This window comes from Nicotiana tomentosiformis, chromosome 3 (genome assembly GCF_000390325.3).
Source record: "Nicotiana tomentosiformis chromosome 3, ASM39032v3, whole genome shotgun sequence".
Taxonomy (NCBI): domain Eukaryota; kingdom Viridiplantae; phylum Streptophyta; class Magnoliopsida; order Solanales; family Solanaceae; genus Nicotiana; species Nicotiana tomentosiformis.
Window position 1 is genome coordinate 91896353 of NC_090814.1, and position 17353 is coordinate 91913705.

A 17353-nucleotide genomic window follows, 5' to 3' on the forward strand; every position below is an offset into this window, starting at 1 on the left:
GAATTGGGGAAAGGAATTCTTACCTCTTTGAAGCCCTAGCAAGATCCTTGTGAAATCTTCAAACCTTGAACAAGAATTGATGGATAAATCACTAAGTCTTCACTTTCTCTCTCTAAAATACTCTCACCTCTCTCTAAAATATCAGATTTTGGCTAAAAAATGAGCTTCAAGGGCTATAAATTGAAGTTGGGTCGGGTCAAAAATTAGAAAGAATGGAAGCTCCGACGCAGTTATGCGGTCGCATATGCGATCGCATAACAGGTATGCGATCTGCATACCAACCGCATAATTTATCCTCCAAAGCTGGGCATTACTGACCTGTTCTGCGGTCATTATGCAGTCCGCATACTTGTTCTGCGGTCGCATAATGCACCGCAAAACAGGTATGCGGTCGCATAGTGCACCGCAAATTTTCCTCAAATCTTGCTCTCTTCCTGCTCCAATTTGCGACCATTATGCGGTCCGCAGAGTGATTCTGCGACCGTATAGTGGTCATAGAAATGACCATTTTCCGACAAAATTTTCCTTTACACTTCGGTGCATTGTTCAACCCAATTGACACAAAATTGATCTACAGCACCACCAAACCTTAATTTTCTTAGCAAAATTTCTCCGAGGTTGTTACACATAAGTTAACATCCGGTCAACCTTTTCAATTTAAATTCTAAACCTTGGAACTAAGCGTTCCAAATCATTTTAAAACCTCACCGAACCCAATCCAATTACCCCGGCAAGCCAAATAACAACTATAATTCACAATTTGAGCAGTAAATGGGGGAACGAGATTGCAATAGTCAAAACGACCGCCCGGGTCGTTACAGTATTGAACCATTTTTTGGAGCATAAGAATCTTCTATACAATCTTCACCTTCTTCGAGAAGATTTAAATTTTATTGTAACGTTACTAAGAGAGCATTCCCCATTAAGAAAAGTGAAAAGAAAATGAAAAACAGATTAAAACTCTAACAGTTTGAGCAAACATATGCCTACAATATTTTGTATCTGATTTATAAAACTTATCTACAACTTATCTACAACTTTCATACATTATTTCTACACAGTTAAATATAACTATAATATCATACAACTTAAATACAAATTTTATACAATGTCTTTTATATATTTTGTATTTGATATATACATAGTAAAAACAAATTTCATACAACTAATTATATATTATACAACTTATCTACAACTTATTGACCACGCCCAACTATGCCTTTTAAGAAGGACTAAGCGGTCGCTGTAAATATAACCCGGTTCAAGTCCGGAATCGAATCCCACAGGGAACAAACCTATTTACTACAACCTTAAATAATGCTAATGATAAGCTCAGACAACTTCCAGATGCAATAGTTTTATGAATAATCAGTGGAATTTATTTAGCCAAGGAAAAATGACAATAAAATTAGCAATAATCAAGACTAAAATTGAATTCAAGAGTAAAAGGATCTAGGGCTATTGATTTCCCCAATTGCCGGATTAATTCTCAACTCTTTAGCTATAATCTCTCGGTAATACTCTATGAGGATTATGAGTTTCGGGCTACCGTAATTACCTTTCGATCAATTACGATAATTTACTAGAAGCATTCTCTCGAACTACTCTAGTTAACAATTTATGCAACTCAGAATCATCCCAAAAAAGCTTCGTTATTTCTAACCCCACTTTTAAATTCAAGTAATTAATCTCTTAACTTCTCCCAAAGTGGTGTTGTTCAACAACAATCTAACCAAGTGTTCTTTCTCAAGCAATACAAGGTGAATAGACATGATTAATTGAGGGCCCTTTCAATTAACCACAATACAATACGTAATTGAACAATCATAGAACAAACACGGCTCAATTATAACAAAATAGAGTCAAGACTTCATCCAACAATTGGTTCCATCAACCCTAGATAACAGATTTAGCTACTCATGCTAATGGAAAACAAATCACTAAAATAGTTTATAATCAACAAATAGAAGTATCAAGAAGAAGATGAAAACTCTTAGGAATTTATCCGTCTTCTCCCCCTCGTTCTTGCCTCTAAAATCTTCTAAAAACAGTTATCTCCCACTTCTGGGCGAGTTTAGGTTTCATATAGGTTTAGGTTAGTCTCCTAGGAAATTACATAATTAACCCTGCGTGTTTGGCTTTCGTCCGCGGCCGCGGATTCGATCGCGGATCCGGCCGCGGATTTGGACTGCCTCACTGCCTTGAGTTCGCGGACTAGTTCGCGGCCCACTCCGCGGCCGCGCACCTGGAGGGGTCGTTTCGCTTGCTTTTCTCGCTCCTTTTCGACCGGGCTAACCTTCGATTGCCCTTTCACATTCCACGTTGACTCCAAAACACTCGTTAGCTCCCTCCTAGCCCGGAGTAGCTCCTGCAAAGCTTCAAATTCTTAATTAGAGCATTTTGTTATCTTTTAGCATTCAAATATCAATAAAATGCGGCTAAATTAGAGTGTAAGTAGTGTCTAAATTGCATGAATATAGCCTACTATCAACACCCCACACTTAAACCATTACTCATCCCCGAGCAATCAAACCACACTCTAAGAGGCTGCACTGAGCGACTTCCCTACTCGTCACACCAAGAATATTTCACATAAATTGAGTACATTAGTGCAACATCTACACCTCAAGAGTTGACTCCCTCTAGCCACGCAATGTTCCTAACTGGCTTACTTGCTCTATATCAAAGGTCCAGACTTACCTCTCCTTCATGCATCAAGTGCCTGCTCTCAACAAAAGAGACTCATTTCACAATCAGTAAAATTCACACATACTGAGGAACTTTAAAAGGAACAAAATTCACTCACCCTCAGAAATGACATTCTTGTTCCACAGAAAACGCACTATAGGCTTGCCCGTAGTGTACGACTCTACTAATTGAGCTCACTCAGTCTAGGATCAAGTAGGACTTTATTTGGATGTAATGTAGGCTGTAGGTTGGGTAGGATATATTTGGATATATAATAGTGACTATACCTCCCTAAGCACTTTAATACATTTATTTTACAATCAAGTCCACACCTAAGTTAAACCAATATTTTCATTTTTTTAACACCACATATACCACCCCACACTTCTTCTTTGAGCACAATCACCTTAAAATCCACCAAAGATTTATTACCAATCAACATGATACACTATTAACAATGTTCTTCTCTTTTTTTTTTCTTTTTTTCCAATTGGCCTTTTCCAACAAGATTTACCTTTCTCCTTATTTCCTAGTTCCACTCAAAAGCTCCATCAACTACCCCACACTTTATCCTTTGTAAATTCATAGTATTTCCAGTGCTTACGAGAGGTAAAAGATTCAAAAAGATGGTCAATTCAAACAAGGGATAGGGCTTGTAATGTGGTTGCCAAGGAAACAGGATTACAGGCTCAACGGGTACATAGAAAATAGGTGGATGTAGTATGTATATATATGGTTCAACAAAGAAATGCCTATATCACTTCCCAAACTAAACAAGATTACCATTTCACTTTGCAGACACACATGGCAAGTTCTAGGCGTTAAATGTCGTGCACAGAATATAACAAGCCTCCCACACACATGGAACATGACTCATTCCAGATTAGATCATCAAACACTCAGATCAGGGTATTTCAGCCAAATTAAGAACATATATTTTAAGGCCTTCTTACAAGAGTCAACAAATGAGCCTAAGCGTCACACTAAAGTAACCGCTATATTCTAGGCATTACGAAATCAAACAAGGCTTCCTATTTTAATTCTGCCCATAGCCCATAAGTTCCTAACTAAAAAAAATAAAAAGCTAACTATACCCGGCTCAAACAAAACCCTTGGAAAAGAACCGTGGTTTGAAGAAAAACCAAGGGGGAATTGAAACACTACTACAAAAGAAAATCCTTTTTTTTTCTTTCGACTTTAGTCCCTCAAGAAACCCGTCGAATGATATCTATCGTTGGGCCAAGTCAAAATTGATTTATACAAATAAACTACGAAACTATCTACATACAACAAAGTATCCCCTACCCCACACTTAAAAAGATGGCATGTCCCCATGTCATACAAAGTAAAGTAATGTGAGGTAAAGGAACTTCCCTGGTGGATCAGTCTTGATCGGAGATAGTGCCAGGGTCGAGATGATATGCTCTCCCCAGCGCATGCAGCCAGCCCATGATTTTATTTTCTGACTTCGCATTTGGGGTTGCCAAAGCATCAACTCTTGTGACGGAAGTGCGCAGTCCTGCCATGTCTTGTTCTAGGGCTGTCATTCATATGCTCCATCTAACTTGGGATGGTCCTTCAGCCACTGCAGCTTGTTCCAGTGGGGGTGAGGCAGGTTCAACCTCCTCCTGCCCTTCGTCGCCCTCTTTCAACGCATTAGAATCGTCACTATGAGCTGCTCCTGGTGCCACCGGGTCTTTCCCGATGGTCACTTTGTCTTCCCGGAACTTTGCTTCTTTCTTTACCATGTCATCCGCATTTGGGTTCTCAGGCACCCTTGCTGCCCGGCACAATCTAATGATCAGAGAGGGGGAAAAGAACTCATACCTCTTCTGTGTTGAACGAACGAACATCTCAGACTAAAGAACCTTGGCCACATCGAAGTCGTGGCCATTCACGAAGCACCATATCAAGGCTGCTCTCGGACCATTTACCTCCGTGGTGTTGTGGGACGGCAGTAAGCAACTGTTGATGATGTACAACCAGCATTTTCCTTCTAAAGTGAGTGAGAAAGAGTGTAGTTTTAATCCCGGCACAACCCACACTACCTCTTTGTCTGGTGCACAGATAGTTCTGAAAAACCTGTTCCATGTGATGGGTTCTCTCATGTAAGTATCATAGAAATCTTCCTCCCCATTGAATTCAGGTAATCGATACACTCTCCTGATGGCTTCTAACGAGGCATCCACCCTCGGGTGTCGCACAGTGCATATTCTATCCTTATGTTCGGGGCAATTGGCATAGAACTCCCGAACAAGCATCAAGTTACCCTCCTATGGCTCTTCAAAAAAGCTGTCCAATCTGTGCCTGATCAACTCTCGATGCATATTAGGACATTCATCCTGGAGGGACGCCCTGTCAATACCCCTTTCCGGTACAGGTTTTTTAGTGGCCTTCAAACTGAAACGGTCTTGGGCAGCTCTGGAGACAAACCTGGTACAATCAAACTGAACTGCACTGGTCTATGCCCGTCCCCGAAATGAGCCTCCATGACCACTTGATGAGACCCCGGTAGCGCGTTTCTTCCTTGAGGGTTGCATTTTACCTACACAATAAATACTACTATCAGTGGATAGAGGAATATGTGTCCCAATGGCGGTTACTCAAACCTCACTCGCACAATTGGTCACAATTTATCTTCAACTCTCATTAAGGAAAATCAACAAACAGGTAATGTGCATATGTACCCCCAAGTCACCCAAAGACCCAATCAAACCCAACAATGGCTTCATCCAAATCAATCAATTCAAATAGCCTCCATATACCACATATAAACCACAATCCAAATCCCAAACAAAAGTACCTATGATTTTACTACCCTATACAGAAAAGGAAAATAAAATTAAAAAAAATACTAAGAATGAGGAATAAAATCATGTACTTACTTGGAGATCTTGAGAAGAACAGAGGTTGGAGATCGGTTGAGTAGAGAAGAGAAGAAAGGAGAAGAGTCTTGTGTTAAAAGGAAAATATGGGGGAAAGGAAGGGTTTGGGTTCTTGAGGTTAGGGAGGGAAGAAGAGAAGTCGGGAGGGGGGGGGGAATGAGGGGTTTGGGTTCTTAGAGTTAGGAAGGGAAGAAGAGAAGTGGGGGAAGTGAGTGTTTGGGTTAAGGAAAAGAAAGGGGTGGGGGATTAAAATAAAAAAAACTTACCTGGACAAGCCCGGGCTTCCGCGGCCCAATCCGCGGTCCAATCCGTGGCCGCGGATTATGGGCAGAGGGGGTCCCAAAATCTGCGGCAGCGGACGGGGGGCAGAACACAGGCCTAAATCTGCGGTCCAATCCGCGGCCGCGGATCTCCGTCTCCAACCAATTTTTGTGTTTGCCGCATTTATTTACCTAGTCTTGGGTTAATTTCGACCCCCGAATCCTTCCGATGCACGTGATCTTTGCCCTACTCACTAGTAGGTTGGTCAAAGTCGTTCAAAATCAATTACAACAAACAAATTAAGAAAAATAATGGGTTGCCTCCCAAAAAGCGCCTAAGTTAATGTCTCGGCACGACGATTTACAACAAACCATGGGTTGCCTCCCAGGAAGTGCCTGATTTAACGTTGCAGCATGATGCAAGCTTTCATTATCACTCCTCGTTCGCGTACTGAGGCCCTTCCAAAGTTATCACCACTCTATCCCCTTTCTCTTCGACCATTCCAAGGTAATGTTTCAACCTTTGCCCATTTACCGTGAGCTTGTTTGTCCTATCTTCGGATTCAATCTCCACAGCTCCGCTTGAGAACACTTGCACCACTCTGAAGGGTCCTAACCATTTGGACTTCAACTTACCCGGAAACAACCTCAATCTCGAGCTGTATAACAACACTAGATCTCCGGGCTTGAAGTTTCGATCTAAGATGTGCTTATCATGGATCATTTTCATCTTTTCTTTATATAATCTAGCATTTTCAAAAGCATGGAACCTAAATTCCTTGAGCTCATGTAACTCAGTGACTTTGCTGGTGCATGCGGTCTCTATTTCCAGATTTAGCTGCCGCAGTGCCCAAAGTGCTTTATGTTTGAGCTCTACTGGAAGGTGGCATGCCTTTCCAAACACCAACTTGTACGGTGACCTACCAATTGGAGTTTTGAATGTTGTGCGGTATGCCCATAATGCATCATCCAGCTTCTTCGCCCAATCGGTCCTTGTTGCATTCACTGTCTTTGTCAGGACACTTTTAATTTCTCTATTGGACACTTCAACTTACCCGCTCGTCTGTGGGTGGAACAGTGTGGCTACTCTGTGGCGAACTCCATACTTTTCCAACAGACGTGCAAATGCTCTATTGCAAAAATGGGTTCCACCATCACTAATTATAGCTCTCGGGGTGCCAAAACATGTGAAGATGTTTTTCTTTAGGAAACTTGTTGCCCCTTTTGCATCATTGGTTGGGAGATCCACTGCTTTGACCCACTTGGAGACATAGTCAACTGCTACCAATATATATTTGTTACCATACGAGCTGACGAACGGCCCCATAAAGTCGATCCCGCACATGTCAAAAACCTCCACCTCTTGAATTATTGTCAACGACATCTCGTGACGGCGAGATATGTTGCCTGTCCTTTGGCATTCATTGCAATTTTTGACCCAAGCATGGGCATTCTTGAACAGAGTAGGCCAATACAATCCCTATTCCAACACTTTTGCTGCTGTCCGAATTCCTCCAAAGTGTCCACCATATGGTGAAGCATGGCAAGCCTGCAAAACAGAAGGTTGATCTTTCTCGGGGATACACCTCCGGATCATGTTATCTACACATATTTTAAACAATAGAGGTTCGTCCCAATAAAAGTCTCGACAGTCGCGGAAGAACTTTTTCTTTTGAATTGAGGAGAGTTCATAAGTTACAATACCTCTTGCTAAATAGTTAGCAATATCAGCATACCAGGGCGTCTCCTCCATTGTCACAACAAGTAACTGTTCATCCGGGAATGTCTCTGTTATGTCTTCAACCTCCATTCTCTTTTCAGCTCCTTCCAATCTTGAGAGGTGGTCTGCCACTTGATTGTCTGTCCCCTTTCTATCACAAATTTCCAGATCTAATTCTTGTAGCAAAAGAACCCAGTGAATCAAGCGTGGCTTTGACTCCTTCTTTACTATCAAGTACCTAATTGCTGCATGGTTAGTATAAACAATAACTTTTGAACCAATTAAGTACGACCTGAATTTGTCGAAGGCAAACGCTACAACCAGCATTTCCTTTTCCGTTACAGTGTAATTGAGCTGTGCACCGCTGAGCGTCCTGTTTGCATAGTAAATCGGGTGTATCATCTTGTCTTTTTGCTGGCCCAAGACTGCTCCTATAGCATAATCACTGGCGTCGCACATGAGCTCGAATGGTTGCTCCCAGTTGGGTGCAACAATGATGGGTGCAGTTATCAGTCTCTTCTTCAGCTCCTCAAATGCCAACCTGCAATCATTAGAAAACACAAAGTGTTGATCCTTTTCAAGAAGTTTACATAAAGGGTTAGCAATTTTGGAAAAATCTTTTATGAATCGCCTGTAGAACTCGGCGTGACCAAGGAAACTTCTCACTGCCTTGACCGAAGTGGGTGGTGGCAATTTTTCAATCACATCAACTTTAGCATGGTCGGCTTCAATTCCCTTACTGGACACTCGATGCCCCAAAACTATTCCTTCTTGTTCCATAAAATGGCACTTTTCCCAATTCAGCACCAAATTTATCTCCACACATCTTTTGAGCACTATTCTTAAATTGTGAAGACAATCTTCGAATGAATCCCCCACCACGGAGAAATCATCCATAAACACCTCCATAATATCTTCTACCATGTCAGTGAAAATGGCTAACATGCACCGCTGGAATGTAGCCGGTGCATTGCAAAGTCCAAAGGGCATTCTTCGAAAGGCAAAGATGACATATGGACAAGTGAATGATGTTTTCTCTCTATCTTCCGGGGCTATTGAGGTCTGGTTATATATCCATCCAAGAAATAGAAGTGGGACTGCCCAACTAACCTGTCCAACATTTGGTCAATGAAAGGCAATGGAAAATAGTCCTTTCGAGTGGCTATGTTTAGTTTCCGATAGTCCATGCAAATTCGCCACCCCGTGACTGTACGAGTCGAGATCAATTCGTTATTCTCATTTTGTACGACCGTCATTCCTCCCTTTTTCGGCACACATTGGACAGGACTGACCTAGTGGCTGTCAGAGATGGGGAAGATGATACCCGCATCCAGCAACTTGATCACTTCCTGCTTTACTACTTCCTTCATATTTGGGTTCAGACGTCGTTGATGTTCCCTGGAAGGTTTGTGCCCCTCTTCCCGAAGAATCTTGTGCATGCAAAAGGCTGGGCTAATACCCTTTATATCTGCCATGGTCCAACCAATGGCAGTCTTACATTCTTGCAATACCTTCAATAGTGGCTCTACCTACACAGCTAGCAAACCAGATGATATAATAACAAGTAAAGTAGAATTAGGCCCCAAGAAAGCGTACCTGAGGTGGGATGGAAGCGGTTTCAGGTCCAGCTGTGGTGGCTCCTCTATTGATGGTTTTGCAGGTGGTGTTGCTCTCTTTTTTAAGTGTAGGGGCTCGAACTGAGGTTCCCTTTTCCAGAATCCTTGACCTTCAAGAGCCATGACCCACTCTGCCAAACCTTCATCGTCCATCTCTTCCAAATTCATCAAGTAGGCTTCTAGTGGATCCTTGACATTAAGGGTCTCATCCTCTTCTTGCAGTATCACATCTACGACCTCCATTACTGAGCAGTTTGCAAATTCACTGGGTCTCCTCATGGATTGTTGAACGTTGAATATTATTTCTTCATTGTTCAACCTCATTTTTAACTCTCCAGTCTCATAATCAATTAATGCTCTCCCGGTGGTTAAGAATGGCCTTCCCAGAATGATGGGTATATCTTCATCCACATGACAATCAAGAATAACAAAGTCTGCAGGAAATACAAATTTCCCCACTTGCACAAGCACATCATCAAGAATTCCTGTCGGTCTTTTGACTGTGCGATCAGCCAGTTACAGCAACATTGAGGTCGATCTAGCTCTGCCAATGCCTAATTTCGTATAGATTGCCAAGGGCATCAAGTTTATGCTGGCTCCCAAGTCACACAATGCTTTAGCAACAACATAACTCCCAATAGTGCATGGGATAGTGAAGCTACCTGGATCAGACACCTTTTGGGTCATAGGTCTTGTCACTACCGTGCTGCAGGTCTGTGTCAGAGTTACAGTGGACAGGTCCGGGAAGTCAAATTTCCGCGACATCAGGTCCTTCATCATTTTTGCATACCCTGGCATTTCCCTCAAAGCATCCATCAGTGGAATATTTAATTGAATCTGTCGAAGCATTTTCTTGAATTTCCTGTATTGATCATATTTCTTTTGTTTTGCCAATCTCTGAAGGAATGGTGCTGGAATCAATCTCTGTCCATTACTTGATGTCTTTTCTTTGTTGGAAGCTTCTGGCACAAGAGGTGTCACCTGTTCTGAGACTTGTTCACCGTCCTTCTTCTTACACTTATTAACCTGTTCTTGTTCAGTTACAACCTCGGTGAGCTCTGCTGACTCATCTGCCTCTAATGTAACTTGAGTAGTTGGTGTAGTCTCTCTCCTAAATTGAGCAGCTTCTTGCTCTCTGTCTAAATCTCTTCCATTCCTGAGACTCACTGCCATTAGCTGATTTGGGTTCTGTTCCTTTGGGTTAATATTTGTATCTGCAGGCAGTGTTCCTTGGGGGTGATTGTTCAAGGCCATAGACAACTGTCCCAGTTGAGTTTCAATGCCTTTGATTGCTAAATCATGTGCTGCTAACTTTTCTTGCATCTTACCATTTGTTCCAATGAGTTGTTGCAGCATACCCCTGACTTCTACCATATTGTTGTCCCGTTGTTGATGAGGTGGTTGGTAGGCCAACTGTTGTTGGTGCTGCTGATTATAGCCCTGCTGCCTTTGATAAGGCACAACTTGACCTTGTGGTCGTGCGCCCTCCAGAATTGGGGTTGTGTTGTGACAAGTTGGGTCTGTACTGCTGGTTTGGTGCTGGTCCCTATTGTTTCCCACCTTGCCTCTGACCTCCAAAATTATTGACATAATTCATGTCTTCTCTGAAGCCCTGATTGTCATTCTCTCCACTCCACGAGCACACATATGACTGGTTTATGCAAGGAGTGCACAATCCTCCATTCGTTGTATCAACAATGTGCACTTGCTTTGTACCCATCTCATCAATTTTCTTTGTCAGTATGCTTATCTGAGTCATGAGAGTGGCTATGTTCTCTGCATGGGAATTGTTTGGGTCAAGAGCAACAGAATGCACTATTGGTGTAAGTGTCGTACCTCTAGCTATCCAGCTTGAATTTTGAGCCATCTTGTCAAGAAGAATCTTGCACTCTGTGAATGTATTGCTCAAAAATGCACCCCCAGCTGAAGCGTCTACATTAGCCTTCAAACTATCTGCTAAACCCATGTAGAATCTCTGTCCCAACATCTGATCTAGAATGCCATGGTGTGGACACTTCACTAGCATACCCTTGAACCTTTCCCAGGTTTCTTGTAAGGACTCAGTTGGTTTTGCTTGAACTGCAATTTCTCATCAATCTGCCTTGCAGTCTTGTTGGGAGGATAAAACTTGTTTAAGAACTGTTTGATTAATTCTTCCCAAGTGGCAATGGAGTTTATTGGGAGTGAATTCAGCCAAGTTTGAGCCTCTCCAATCACAGAGAATGGAAACAGTAATAGCTTGATGGCTTCAAGAGTCACATTCGACTGTCTTTGTGTCACACATATTGATAGGAAGTTCTTCAGATGTTGTTGTGGGTCTTCAATGTATGACCCGGAGAACAATACCTTATTTTACAATAGATGCAGCATGTTGTTGGTGATCTGGAATGTCTCTGCTTATATCTGAGGTACAGCAATGGCGGTGGCTAAGTTATCAACAGTTGGTTGTGCCCAATCATATAGAGCAGCTTCTGGCACAAGAGGTGCCACCACTCCATTGTTTGGGTCAACCCAATTATTCCGATTGTTTTCGTTGACATCGTCCATGTTGTCCATTTCAATTTCGAGTGTGTGTTTTTGTTGTAACTGTTTGTTCTTCTTGTTGGCTCGATTTAATACCCTGAATGCTTTCTCGGGGTCTGAAAGTCCTTCAAAAAGTTCACCAGCCCTCGAAGAGCTTCTAGGCATACACCTGAGTCACAGGAGAATTCAAACGTGAGAATTTCAATAAAAATAAATAAATTAAACACCGTAAGAAATTGATCCAAACTAAGAACCCTAGCAATTCTTCTAAATTGTAATAAATAACACCGTTAGTTCCCCGGCAACGATGCCAAAATTTGATCACGCCCAACTATACCTTGTAAGAAGGACTAAGCGGTCGCTGCAAATATAACCCGGTTCAAGTCCGGAGTCGAATCCCACAGGGAACTAACCTATTTACTACAACATTAAATAATGCTAATGATAAGCTCAGACAACTTCCAGATGCAATAGTTTTATGAATAATCAGTGAAATTTATTTACCCAAGGAAATATGACAATAAAATTAGCAATAATCAAGACTAAAATTGAATTCAAGGGTAAAAGGATCTAGGGCTATTGATTTTCTCAATTGCCAGATTAATTCTCAACTCTTTAGCTATAATCTCATCGTAATACTCTATGAGGATTATGAGTTCCGGGCTACCGTAAATACCTTTCGATCAATTACGATAATTTACTAGAAGCATTCTCTCGAACTACTCTAGTTAACAATTTATGCAACTCAGAATCATCCCACCAAAGCTTCGTTATTTCTAACCCCACTTTTAAATTCAAGTAATTAATCTCTTAACTTCCCCCAAAGTGGTGTTGTTCAACAACAATCTAACCAAGTGTTCTTTCTCAAGCAACAGAAGGTGAATAGATACGATTAATCGAGGGCCCTTTCCATTAACCACAATACAATACGTAATTGAACAATCATAGAACAAACACGGCTCAATTATAACAAAATAGAGTCAAGACTTCATCCAACAATTGGTTCCATCAACCCTAGATAACAGATTTAGCTACTCACGCTAATGGAAAACAAATCACTAAAATAATTCATAATCAACAAATAGAAGAATCAAGAAGAACATGAAACTCATAGGAATTTATCCGTCTTCTCCCCCTTGTTCTTGTCTCTAAAATCTTCTAAAAATAGCTATCTCCCACTTCTGGGCGAGTTTAGGTTTCATATAGGTTTAGGTTAGTCACCTAAGAAATTACATAATTAACCCTGCGTGTTTGGCTTTCGTCCGCCCGTCCGCGGCCGCGGATTCGACCACGGATCCGGCCGCGGATTTGGACTGCCTCACTGCCTTGAGTTCGCGGACCAGTTCGCGGCCCACTCCGCAGCCGTGCACCTGGAGGGGTCGTTTCGCTTGCTTTTCTCGCTCATTTTCGACCGGGCTAACCTTCGATTGCCCTTTCACATTCCATGTTGACTCCAAAACACTCGTTAGCTCCCTCCTAGCTCGGAGTAGCTCCTGCAAAATATCAAATTCTTTATTAGAGCATTTTGTTATCTTTTAGCATTCAAATATCAATAAAGTGCGGCTAAATTAGAGTGTAAGTAATGTCTAAATTGCATGAATATAGCCTACTATCACTTATCTATAATTTTCATACATTATTTCTACTTAGTTATATACAACTACATTATCATACAACTTAAATATAATTTTTATACAATATTATTCAACTTTCATACAATAGTTAAATAAAAAAAAAATATATAAACAACAAAATACAATTTTTCTATAATTTTACTACCATTTTACTACAATTTCGTAAGTATAAAGTATATCATGTCTTCTTCTTCTTCTTCTTCTTCTTCGAGTTTCAATCTGAAATTCAGCCAAAATCAAGTCTAATCTTCACCAAAACACCCTCAAAATTGAGATATAAACTCCAAATCATATTCCCAATTGTTTGCAACAACACCCAATCCAAACAAATAATGGTTTTTGAAAACCCAAATTCGAATTCAAAGCTTCATAGCTTTTTAATGGCTGTCAATGGTGGAATTGCTGCTCTCTTTTCCTTTGCTTTACATTACTGGAATTAGGGATTGAGAGATAGAGAGAGACGTAGAGAGAATTCCCAATTGTTTGCAACAACACCCAATTCAAACAAATAATATTTTTTGAAAACCCAAATTCGAATTCAAAGTTTCAAAGCTTTTTAATGGCTGTCAATGGTGGAATTGCTGCTCTTTTTTCCTTTGCTCTACATTACTGGAATTAGGTATTGAGAGATAGAGAGAGAAAGAGCGCAAGAGAGAGAGTGCAGGAGGGAGAGAGAATAAGGATGAAAAATAATTGATTCCTAATATAAAGGGATACTCATTTAATTCCTAAAGTGTATATAATTGGTAAATTTGTATATATGATGTAATTAAATTGAAATTTCAGTAGGGAGGGTAATATAATTTCCAATAATGTATATGTATGTAAAAATTCCAATATTGAAAGCAATAGGACCTCTGGACCTACGCTTAGTTTGTAGTTATGAACTAATTAAAGATTGTGAACAATGTGTACTGTTCACACGATATTCTATACGAATTAAAGTTTTAGAAATTCTAATTAAGATGACCTAACTACATTAACAATTGTAATGTACTAGGAGTATTAACTTAAGGGAGAAAGGAAATCACCAAAGGGTTGGCATCACTGAACTAATTAACATATAGAAAGAATAATAATATTTTCAAAGTGGAGTCGAGGAGTCCATGAAACTGGAATTTTTGAGTATAAAATAATTATTCTTACACATTTAAAAAGAGTATAAGAGCACCAAACCTTAGTATGATAAATAAATTAACGTAATGAAGGTCCAACATATCAAAGTGAGCTATGTGACACAAGCTTTTAAGAATTTAAATCGGATTCTAATAAAGAAAAGAGTGAAAATCGCAGGGCGGATTTTTTTGCTCTACGAATTAATTGCAACCTTGTAGTTGTGGCGTTCATGTAATTACAATGATGCTTCATTTGAATTGAAAATAATAAATATCATTACTTAAATGTATGTACAAGAATAATTAGAGTTTAGTTTTCAAAGGAGAATAATTATATGAGAAGAACAAATTTAAATTAGGCATACATTAACTATCATAAAGAATTATAAAACAGGATAAATTTACTTTCAGCAATTTGGTTATTTTTACCAAATCATTGAAGAACATTTAGTTTCAATAAAAAATAATATATTAATCAAGACCAACTCATTGAGACTTAAATCTTAATATTATAGATGAGAGAGAAAGGGAAAAACAGAAACAAAAAGAGGAGGAAAGAAAAGAGTGATGATCAAATATTTGGATGTGTAGAAAGATTTCAAGGCTAATATACGTTATTGACATGTTCTTTATATATTTCTTGATATTTTCAAGGATTAAAAGTTTTTTCTTATTCCGATAGTAAAAAGCCACGAGAAGAAGCAAGTTCTTATAGTTCAATCTATAAAGTACGTATTCTCATATGCCGCTTTGTTAATATATAATGAGTCAGGGCTTGGATGAATTCAATCTTTTTGGTATTCCAGCCTTCTTTCTCTTTTCAGAGAAAGCTAATGCGGGTATTTTGATATGTTAATGATAAAACCTATCTACTATTCCGCTACGAGGGAAAGGAGTGAAAAGCAACTATGTGAAGTAAAAGAGATATTGCGGATTACTACTAAGAATCTAACATATTAAATATAATAGTGATAATAAAACATATTATATTAATTAGCTACAAACATGATGTCTTTAATATCTTCATAACACATAAGTTGCATGCAATTAACATAGTTCACTATTATTTGAAGTATAATGTATTTTACACTTCTAAATTTATTCTCTTACTTTACTTTTTTTGTTTATTTTCTTATCTCTTCTTAGTTGGGGTGTTACGTGTGAAACACGTTTGTAGAAACTAGTATTGAATAATAAATAAATTATAGTAGTAGTAGTACATACTTTTCCTTTCTTTTTTCCCGTGTTTTGGACATTCATTTATAACCATAAAATTGTGTTTTATAACTAAACTAAGTAAGATGATCCATTAAAGAGAGAGAAGCTCTAATTTCTCTCTAACTCTTGTAACGATCCGACCGGTCGTTTTGAGTATTTGCATTTCGCTCGATAGTTTGAGGGCACGAGTAGCTATGTATGATGTATTATGACTTGTGAGAATCGTCGGTTTTCGTTTTCAGGTTATTCGGAATTGATTTGGAAGAACGATTCTCAACTAGGAAGCTTTAAGTTGGAAGAATTGACCAAACTTGACTTTTATGAATTTGACCTCGGAATGGAGTTTCGATGATTCCAATAGTTCCGTATGGTGATTTTAGACTTAGGAGCGTTTTCAAAAAATTATTTGGAAGTTCGTAGTTAAATTATGCTTGAAATGGCTAAAATAGAAATTTAAGTTTGGAAGTTTGACCGGGGAGTTGACTTTTTGATATCGGGGTCGGAATCCAGTTCTGAAAATTTTCATAGGTCCGCTATGTCATTTATGACTTGTGTGCAAAATTTGAGGTCAATCGGACTTGAGTTGATAGGTTTCGACATCGAATGTAGAAGTTAAAATTTCTTAGTTTCGTTAAGCTTGAATTGGGGTATGATTCTTGATTTTAGCATTGTTTGATGTGATTTGAGGTTTCGACTAAGTTCGTATCGTATTTTAAGACTTGTTGATATGATTGAATGGGGTCCCGAGGGGTTCGGGTGTGTTTTGGATCACTGGTTAAGAAATTAGTTAAGTTAAGGATTTGGAGTTTGACCATGGTCAATATCGGGTTATTTTTGGTATTTTGAGTGCGCGAGTAGGTTCGTAGTATGTTTTATGATTGAAACACATATATGGTTTGTGTCCGGGAGGTTCCGAATGAGTTTTGGGTGCTAAAACGAAAATTCTTTCGTTGCTGATTTTCTGGTGTAAAATAATTACGAAAAATGTCATTTTGTTTTAATCGCTTAAATTTCCAGACTTCATTTAAATCTTCAAAATATCATATCTCCCTCATTTTAAGGCCAAATTGGGTGATTCAAAAGTTAAACTTGTCTCACAAGGGATCCATTGAAGGCATCAAAAGAGAGTTTCGGGATGGTTTGGTATACGAAACAAGGCAGAATAGCTGGGCAATCTTTTTTTAAATATCGAGGGTTTGTTCATTTTTTATTTTTGATGAATTGGAGCTCGGAAAGAGACGATTTTTGGGACATTTTAAAGGAAAATAATGGGGTAAGTGTTCTTAACTTAATATTGGTCAAATTACCCGAATCCATGGTTGTTTTTAACATTTAATTGGTGAATTAAGTTGGAAAATTTAGAAAACCCTCTTGGTTTAATTTGAGGATTTGAGGGTCGAGTTAATGTCGGTATTTGGTGAAATTAATATGTTTGAACTCATGGTTGAATGAAAGTTCATATTTTGTAACTTTTGTTGGGTTCCGAGATGTGGGCCCCACAGTCGATTTTGAGTGTAATTTCAGATATTTTTGGGAAAATTTGTATTTTCATATGGAATTAAATCCTATAATTTGTGTTGACTGAATCGAATTAATTGTGACTAGATTCGAGCTGTTCGGAAGTTGATACGCGCATAATGGATTTTCTGGAGCATTGTTTAGCTTGCTCGGCATTGGATTTGGCTTGTTCGAGG

General features: G+C 39.4%; 1 protein-coding gene across 1 annotated transcript; it reads right to left on the bottom strand.

The window, feature by feature from the left end:
* Window positions 1-9082: 9082 nt before the first annotated feature.
* LOC138908166 (uncharacterized) lies at window positions 9083-10543 on the bottom strand. Its single transcript, XM_070198812.1, has 2 exons — window positions 9832-10543; window positions 9083-9669 (listed from the first exon to the last, which is right to left on the bottom strand). The coding sequence occupies exons 1-2, from the start codon at window positions 10541-10543 to the stop codon at window positions 9083-9085; spliced, it is 1299 nt and encodes a 432-aa protein (XP_070054913.1).
* Between the last annotated feature and the right edge of the window lie 6810 nt (window positions 10544-17353).